At 41.1% G+C, this 10,000-nt stretch overlaps 1 protein-coding gene across 2 annotated transcripts in view; it reads right to left on the minus strand.

Annotated features, from left to right (window-relative positions):
- Positions 1-10,000, minus strand: part of Sans (SAM_USH1G_HARP domain-containing protein Sans) — a 58,815-nt gene that overhangs the window by 41,498 nt on the left and 7,317 nt on the right. For both annotated transcript variants that reach the window (XM_086537340.1, XM_086537339.1), the window contains exon 2: positions 844-987. In XM_086537340.1, the coding sequence (XP_086393466.1) occupies positions 844-987 (144 nt within the window). The remainder of the gene's footprint in view (positions 1-843; positions 988-10,000) is intronic.

Consider the following 10,000-nt stretch of genomic DNA (forward strand, 5'->3'; position numbering starts at 1 on the left):
AAAAAAAAAAAAAAAAAAAGGTGGGGCGGGGGAGTGACGCAACCACGTGAGATCTGCGGGTCTGTGTGTCCGTGCCGTTGATTCGCAGTGTCCTTGGGTTGAAACTCGGCTTGAGGAAAGACTTGGCAGGTCGAGGGAGAGGAAGGCTAAGCATCGGCGACGTGTCTCGTATGTCTTTGTAGTAGAAATGATGATGGACATGGCAAGATAGTCGTAGCGGTGGAGATAGTGATGCGTGATGGTGATGCTGGTTATGATGACGTGGTGATGGTTATGACAATGTAGGCACAAGGCAGGTAGATGGGTAGTAATCCTAATTGTAATCAACTAAGGCACTACGGACACCCACCCACGATCATGAATGTTCATGTCGCGGGTAAACAGTAATGGTCGTGTCTGTCCATGGCGATTAAAGCAACCATGACGCCATTTTGGTCGTGTGCTGCCATGAGTTAACGACTGCCAGTGATACCAATAAGCAATTCGGCATCACATCCAGATACCATATTCTTGCCCAACAGTGAAATGCACCATTCGTTTTCATCGCAAAAGCGCTGCTACCTAATATTAAAAAACCTTTATAATACAATGATATTTATATAACATAATAATATTTAGCTAGAACTGACAGATCTAGCTAAATAGCATGATCAGCATCGCCAGAGCTTTTCTAGCGTACTAAATGGGAACTTTATAAGGGAAGCGGCCGAACAGAACGCGTTAAACCTTCGAGATAACCGTTCCTATCTTATCTCGAACGCATTCGTAACGACGTTTGAATGGCCCTCACAACCCCGCTATCAGGTCGCCTCGACGGAAACCTCCAACGACACCACTACTCACCCTCGGCCCACCAGCTGTCTCAGGGCGTCCAGGTTGCCCTCGTAGGCTGCCCAGAGGGTGGGCGTGAGGCCGTCCTCGTCGGGGGCGTTGCAGTCCCTCCTGGTGGCTTCGCGGAGGACTTCGAGGTAGCCATCGCGGGCGGCCCTGCGGAGAGAGGGAGAAGGAGGACTGTCAGTGACTCTCACGTTTTATCATGCGCTGATCATGATAAAACGAGATAAAAAATCGTGGCCTTTCCGATGTTTTTAATAAGTTCTTGGTTGTTAGTATAACGAAAATGGATGAACAGTTTTGGTGTCCTACGTCCGAAGATGAATTATGAAAGAAACTTTTATTTCGTTCATATTTCGGCTCTGTTGTGTCGTATCTGTGACCACTTTACTATTTTTGTTTTCGTGACGCCCCGATTCTACATTGCTATCCACTGTTTTGTTTCTTTGTTTTGTCATTTACATTGTTACGAGATTTATGGCGGCCACTGTTAGTTTAATTCGACCCTTACATATTGTATAGTTTGTTAAGATGAAACTGCCTAACAAATATAAGCATTAACAATTCAATAATTCCATACAATATCTGTATTGCACGAAGTGATACTTAATAACACTGAAATCAGCTGTTTTATACATCAAAAACTTGACCTCCAACAACCTTCCAGGCGACCGTACCCCCCCCCTCCCCATTGGAATGTAGAGTCAAGGGCAAGTGCTTGGAGAGCCGTCGAGGAGGAGAAACTGCAAGGAGTGTCAAGGGGCGACGTGACACGGAGGCTAAAGTTGCCCATTTCTGGCTCAGGGGTCACGGCACCGACGGATGCATCTTGTTCACTAGCGTCGCTTACAACTGGAAACAAGTAATGTCATTTTTCTACTAACTTTATAATACCACAACCAAACACCACCCCCCCAATATGTAAAATAATCTTTATCTAAAACGGTATATACTGCGTTTAATTATATTCAGGTCTTTGTTTCTCTCTCTCTTTCTACATTACCTAAAACACACAGACACAAACACAATCACTATTTATTATAACACAATAACACACACCCACCATCCCTACATAACTGATGTATCTATTATCAAATATATTATAAAACTATTATATATCTATCTCTATGTCTATATATATATTTATAATAAATATATTATATCATATACTTAATATTATAATAGATATTATATATATATAAATATATATATATTATATCTTATATTATATCTACAATACACACACACACACACACACACACACAAACCCGCAACCACACACAATATCTACTGCAGGACGTCCCGTGAGTTCTCCCGATCTGGACGGGCGTCAAGTGGTGATTCCAAGTAGGTGGGCCTTTTAACTGACCGTGATTGCCCTTAAGGAAAAATATGAAAAAGATAAATCTACTTTATTGTAATATGGGCTATTTTCTTTCAGGGATATAAGTCAAAGTGATGTGCATATATGAATGAAAAATATGGTTAACTATATGGCACCTATTCTATTTGTTTGTATTAATGATTACGCGCCTATTCACGGTGTAGTGTTCTTTTGAAGCACAAACACAAGCATAAACACAAACACACACACACACACACACACACTTCTATCTCTCTCTCTCTCTCTCTCTTTCTACATATATATCTATATCTATTTATCTATCTATCTATATATCTATAACTATATCTATATCTATATCTATCTATCTATATATATACATATATATACATATATTCATATTCATATTAAACTCTATACATTATAATATACTTATTATATATAATGTCACTTATATAAATATATATATATATATTATATATATATATATATATATTTATTATTATTATATAAATAAGTCTATTACACTACACAAACACACGCACACGCACACACACACACACACACACCACACCACACACACACACACACACAACACAAACTCATTAAATATATATATATATATATATATCATATATATATATACGGTATATTTTTAAATATATATATATTTTATATATTAATATATATTATATATATATATATATTTATATAATATAATGTGTATATAAATATATATATATACTTATATCATATATATATATATATTATATATATATATATATATATATATATATATATATACTATATATATATATACCCCACATATAAATGTGTGTATGTGATATATATAACTGTATATATATATATATATATATATATATATATATATATATATATATATTTAGGATATATTATATTGTATATATATATATATAAATTATAATTATATATATATATATATATGTATATAATATAAATATATATATTCAGCAAATTCATATATATGTATATATATATATAATTATATATATATATATTATATATATTACATATAATATATATCATTATACATATACATTACACAACACACATGTATCATAGTACATATACATATACATACACACACATATTATTATATACCAATACAATGTTCATATTCAAAAACAATAACATATATAATAGCTTAGAAATTAGTTTCTTTTAATTTTAGTCGGAGATGGCCAGAGCAGAGGTTGGAGCAGTAGACATGGTCATACAAACGGGGAAACACACCTGAATTGTGAAAAAGTTATTGGGGCGTGAGTGTGATTCGCTCTCCTTCTTCCTTGTACAGAATTAAATATCAGATTTAACAGATTCGTCCATAAGAAATTCCACGAAATCGGTCCTGTTCTTAGGTGGGCATGAAGATAATTCAGTACCGATTATATGCAATTTTTTTTTTTTTTTTTTAAGGGAGAGATGCTGAGCGAAGAAATACAAGGGAAGATAAAGAGAGATGGCAGCGAGATATTCCGCTTGTTCTGCAGGGAAGAGAAATGCTAAGAATTCTTCCTTTTCCATTTATTTTTCTATCTCTGATGTGGCGTCGGCATTTATTTTTGTTTCATAAATATTCATTTCTATCTTAATCAGCAAATACTTTAATTTCAAGTTAAGTCATCACTAGCATATGTGTATCATATAATAAAAGGGCCATATAATATAACATAATATAATCGGCCATATAATGACGAAACGATTGCTTAGAATCGTGCTTCTATAGCTCGAGCTTTAGAAAACTCTTAATTGTCTGCAACATTAAAATATAGCAAAAATCAATCGACAATCGAGTCTTTGAATATTACATGGCCGGAAAAATTTCTAGAAGTTAAGAGAGAGAGAGATGGAATAGAGGAAGGATGATGGAGAGAGAGAGATGGAGGAGAGCTGAGAGGGAGATTGAGATGAGAGAGAGGAGAAGATGAGAGAGGACGAGATCGTAAAGAGAGATGAGAGATAGAGAGAGATGAGAGTGAAGAGGAAGACGAGAGAGAGAGAGAGAGAGAGAGATGAGAAGAGAGGAGATGAGAGAAGAGAGAGAGAGATGGAGAGAGAGAGAGAGAAGAGATTGACGAGAGACGATGAGATACGGAGAGAGCAGGAGAGACGAGAGGGAGCGAGGAGGAGAGAGATAGAGAGAGAGAGAATCGAGAGAGAGAAGAGAGGTTGAGAGAGAAGACGAGATGGAGAGAGATGAGGAGGAGATGAAAGAGAGACGAGAGAGAGAGAAGAGAGAGAGAGATGATCGCAGAGAGAGAGAGAGAGTTGAGAGCGAGATGAGAATGAGAGAGAAGATGATCGAGAGAGAATGAGAGAGAGAGAGAATGAGAGAGAGAGAATTGGAGAGAGAGAGAGAGAGAGAGAGTGGTAGATGAGAGAGAGGAGCAAACAGAGCGATGAGAGAGAGAGAAGAGGGAGAGAGAGAGAGAGAGTGAGAGATGAATGAGATGAGATGATGAGAGACGCTGAGAGGCGAGAAGAGAGAGATTAGAGAGGGAGAGAGAGAGAGAGCGGAGAGGAGAGAGAGAAGAACTGGAGGGAGAGAGATGGAGAGGAGGAGAGAGAGGAGAGATGAGAGAGAAGCGAGAGAGGAGAGAGAGAGAGGAGAGGTAGAGAGAAGAGAGAAAGAGAGAAGTGAGAGAGAGGAGACTAGAATGAGAGAGTAGAGGAAGAGAGAGAATGATGAGAGAGTGGAGAGAGGAGAGAGAGAGATGAGAAGAGGAGGAGAGAGGAGAGAGATGGAGGAGAGAGAGAGAGAGAGAGAGAGAGATGAGAGAGAGAGAGAGACGAGACGTGGGAAGGAGAGGATGAGAGAGATGATGAGATGAGAGAAGAGAGAGAGAGAAAGAGAGAGAGAATGGGAGAGAGAGAGAGAGGGAGAGAGAGCCTGAGGAGGAAAGAGAGAGAGGAGAGAGAGAGAGAGGAGGAGAATTGAGAGGAGATGAGAAGAGATGAGGGAGGAGAGAGAGAGGGAGAGAAATGAGCGAGAGAGAGAGAGGAGGAGGAGAGGAGCGAGAGAGATGGAGGAGGAGAGAGAGAGAGAGAGAGAGCGACAGAGAGAGAGGATGAGAGGAGGATGAGAGAGTGAGAGAGAGAAGAGACGCGAGAGTGGAGATGAGAGCGAGAGAGAGAGAATGAGAGAGAGAGAGAACGAGAGAGAGAAGAGAGCGAGAGTGGAGAGACGATGAGCGTAGAGGAGAGATGAGAGAGAGGAGATGAGATCGGAGAGAGAGAGATGAAGAAGAGAGAGAGAGAGAGGAGAGGAGAGAGAGAGAGAGAGAGAGAGTGAGATGAAGAAAGAGAGGAGAGAGAGAAGAGAGAGAGAGAGGATGAGAGAGAGAGAGAGAGAGAGAGGAAGTTAGAGAGAGAGTGAGAGAGGGAGAGAGGAGAGAGAGCGAGAGTGAGAGAGAGAGAGATGTAGAGATAAGAGAGAGGAGATGAATAAGAGCGAGAGAGAGAGAGAATAAGATAGCGAGAGAGAGTGGAGAGATAGCAAGGAGATAGAAGAGATTGACGAGAGGAGAGGATGAGAGACGAGACGGTGGAGATGAGAGAGAGAGGAGAGAGAGGAACGAGAGAGAGAGAAGAGAGAGGAAAGAGGAGAAGAGGAGAGAAGAGAGAGAGGAAGAGCGAGGAGAGAGAGAGAGAGAGAGAGAGAGAAAAGGAGAGAGATAAATGAGGATGAGAGAGAAAGAGAGAGGGATGGCGAGAGGAGAGGAGAGAGGAGTAGAGGAGGGGAGAGACGAACGAAGAGGAGACGATGAGAGAGAGAGAGAGAGAGAGCGAGAGAGAGAGAGGAAGACGAGATGAGAATGGAGAGAGGAGAGGAGAGGAGAGAGAAGAGAATAGAGGGAGAGAGCGAGAGAGGATGTAGAGGCTGAGAAGAGGGAGAGAGAGAGAGAGAGGAGGATCGGCGAGAGAGATGAGAGGAGGGAGGAGAGAGAGGAGGAGGGAAGAGGAGAGAGAGTAGGATGAGAGAGAGAGAAGGATGAAGAGGAGAGAGAGAGTAGAGAGAGAGCAGAGAGAGATGGTAGGAGGAGAAGCAGAGAGAGAGAGCGAGAGAGGAGAGAGAGAGAGAGTAAGAGAGGGAGAGAGTTGAGTTGGAGAGAGAGTAGCGAGAGGTTGGAGGCGAGAGAGATGAGTGAGAGCGTCGATGATGGACGGAGAGAGAGAATGGACAGATGGAGAGCGAGAGCGAGAGAGAGTGAGAGAGAGAGAGAAGAGAGAGAGAAGGTGAGAGAGAGAGAGATGAGAGAGATGAAGATGAGAGAGATAGAGAGAGAGAGACTCTTGATGAGTCGGAGCAAGAGAGTGGGAGAGAGAATGAGGAGGAATGAGAGAGCAGGAGAGAGAGAGAGAGAGAGAGGAGAGAGAGAGGGAGAGAGAGAGTCTGAGAGCGGAGGAGAGAGGAGAGAGTGAGAGTGAGTGAGAGAGAGGAGAGAATGAGGCAGAGAGGAGAGAGAGAGGCTGGAGAAGAGAGGAAAGAGAGAGAGTGCGAGCAGAGCGAGAGGAACCGAATGAGGAGAGAGAGAGAGAGGTTAAGAGAAGGGATGAGAGAAGGGAGGAAGAAACGAGGTGAGAAGAGATGAGGGAGAGAGCAGGAGAGCGAGAGGTGGCGGAAGGAAGAGAGATGGAGCATCGAGACGAGAGAGAGCGGAAAGAGAGAGATGTTCGAGAGTGAGATAGACGAGAGAGAGAGAGAGAGACGAACAACGCTTTACCCGCAAAAACTCGCTAGCACCAAAACACCCACATCAACCACTAAGAGAGAGATGAGAGAGATAGAGTAGAATGTAGAGACTGAGACGTAGAAGAGTGATTCAGCGTGTGTGAACGACAGAAAATGTTTGTGTGTAGTGTGTGTGGGTGTGTGTGTGAGTGGGTGTATGTGTGAGAGTGTGTGTGTGTGTGTGTGTGTGTGTGAAAGTAAGAAAGAGAGAGAAGGAAATTCGTGTAGAGTGAAAGATGATAGGAGAGAGGAGAGAGACGAGAGAGATGAGAGATTCTGAGTAGAGATAGAGGAGAACTCCGCGATGAATATCAGAGAGAAGAGGGAGTATGAGATTTGACTCATCGATTGGTAGAGTAGATTAGAGGGACCATGTAGAGAATATGAGCTAGAACGTGGAGAGAGAGAGAAAGACGAGACGAACAGCATTATTTACTGAGAATGAAGAGAATGATGAGCGATGATGGGACATTATAATGGAATCGTTGTAGATGAGACGTTATTGCGAGGATGAGAGTTGTGAAATGGAGAAGAGAGAGAGAGGTTGACAACTGTAGACGTGGGAGACTGAGAGGAGGCGTTCGTGATGGAGAGAGAGACGATTAGAGAGAGAGCTAAGAGAGAGTGAGAGGAGAGAAGTGAGAGCGAGCTTAGATGAGGACCGAGAGAAGAGGAGAGAGTAGAGAGATCCAGGAGTAGCGAGATAGAGAGAGATGATAGGAGAAGAACGGATCGTATAGAGCAGAATAGAGACCAGAGAGAGATGTAGAGTTAGATAGAGAGAGAGGTGAAAGGAAGAGTTAGAGAAATTGAACTTTGAGATGTGTACATAGAGAGGAGAGAGAGAGAAAGAAGATAGAGAGAGAAGACGAGAGAGAGATGATAGAGAGAGATAGAGGAGAGGAAGAGACGATAGAGGAGATCGAGAATTTTATATATACTGGAGAGATAGAGCGCGAGAGGAGAGATGAAAGAGTGAGCAGATAGAGAAAGATAAATATAGTGTAAGAATAGATAGATAGAAGTTAGATAGATAGACGATGGAGAGAGAGAAAGATAAGAAAAAAACGAGAGGCTCAGAGGATACATCGATAGAATATGAATAGATAGATTAGCATCAGAGAGAAGAGAAGAATCGCTGCGTCAGAGTACGCGCAAGCGTCACTTAGAGACAACTGGGACACGGTCTAGCCGAGACAATACCCCCATCACACCAAAACTCAATCATACTACATCTTTACCATAAGTTTAAATAAACCATGTAATTACTAATATACTAAAGTGGCGTCACACGGAGAGCATCATCGTAGTTACAACATCGGCGCCAGCGTCACGTCACACTTTTCCCTCGACACTTTCCTTTTCCAATATATTCCCTCCCCTCCCCTGTCTCCTTCATTGCCCCCTCCCCCTGGCCCTTCCTTGCCCCCTCCCCCTGGCCTTTCATTTCCCTTTTTTACTTCTTGTCTCGCACCTCCTCCCCCGTGTCCCTTCTTTCCTCCTACCCCTCCTTTGCCTTTCTCCTCCATCTCCCCCTCTCTCCCCTTCCTTCCCCCTCCCTTTCCTCCCTCCTGCCACTACCTTCCTTCCCCCTCCCTCTCCTCCCTCTCCTCCCATCCCCCCTTCCCTCTCCTCCTATCCCCCTTCCTCTCCTCCAGCGCCAACCCTCCCCACCGTCCCTTCCGTCTCATCACACCTCCCCCCCCTCCAGGCCCCCTTGTTCTTCCTCCTCCCATCCCCCCTTCCCTCTCCTCCCTCCGACAGCCGAGCAGGAAGCTGGCTTGCTCTGACGTCGGTGGGGCGAATCCGCGTCAAGTTCACGCGTGTTTAAAGACGTTTTTTCAGCCGATCACCCCACAATGCCCGGGCCGTTATGTGTTTCCAACGTAATTTCACGCACGCCCCTCCCCCTCCCCTTCCCCCCCTTCCCCCCCTTCTTCTTATGCTCTTCATTCTGTAACAGAAGGAGAGTTAGTTCGGATACAGCCTGTTAATGACAGTCTTTCCCTCTTCTCTTCTCCTATTCTATGTCTTTATCTCTTTATTTGGATTTCTTTGTCTCTTCCCCTTGTCTCTCTCTGTGTATATAGGTAAGTATATATCTGACTATCATCTGTCTATCTATCTTTATACATATACATATATACATCTAAACATACACACACATACCATTACCAATATCATTACATACGGCTCACACACACACAACAACACAACACACACACTACCACACAACTCACTATTCACACACACACACAACACACACAACACACTTATATATATATTGACTATGTATATTAGATATATATATATATATATATATATGAGTCAATTATAATTTATATATGTTATATATTTATATATATTATTATATACACATATATATATATATATATATATATATATATATAAATTATATATAATATATATGTGAGTTGTTATATATATATATATATATATATATTTATCTCTATATATATATATATGTGTGTGTGTGTAGTGTGTGTATATATATATTATATTATATATATATATATATATATATATATAGCATTATGTATAATATATATTATATATATATTATATATATTATATATATATTATATAATATATATATATATATATATATGTGTGTGTGTATATATTTTATATATATATATATCATATATATATTAATATATATATATATTATATATCATAATGTCTATTTTATATATATATTATATATATATAATATATTATTAATATATATATATTATAGATATTATATAAAAACACAACACACACGTGTGTGTGTATGTTGTGTATGTCAGTGTTATGTGAGATATGTGTGTGTGTGTCTGTGCATGTAGACATGTTGTGTGTGAAGATGTGTGTGTGTGCGGGCGGGGGGGGGCGGGGCATGCCAAGGTGTGATATGTATGTTATAATGTGTATATGATGTGGTTGCGTATGAAATCCCATTGTGCATTGTAAAATAAACCCGTGCTTGTACGCGTAGAGCACAGGTTCTGTGGGCATGGGAACGGGTACCCGGCGCAGGGGCCGGG

Source organism: Penaeus japonicus, unplaced genomic scaffold (genome assembly GCF_977035675.1).
Source record: "Penaeus japonicus unplaced genomic scaffold, GWHDUDI00000001_assembly GWHDUDI00000005, whole genome shotgun sequence".
In the NCBI taxonomy this organism is placed as follows: Eukaryota; Metazoa; Arthropoda; class Malacostraca; order Decapoda; family Penaeidae; genus Penaeus; species Penaeus japonicus.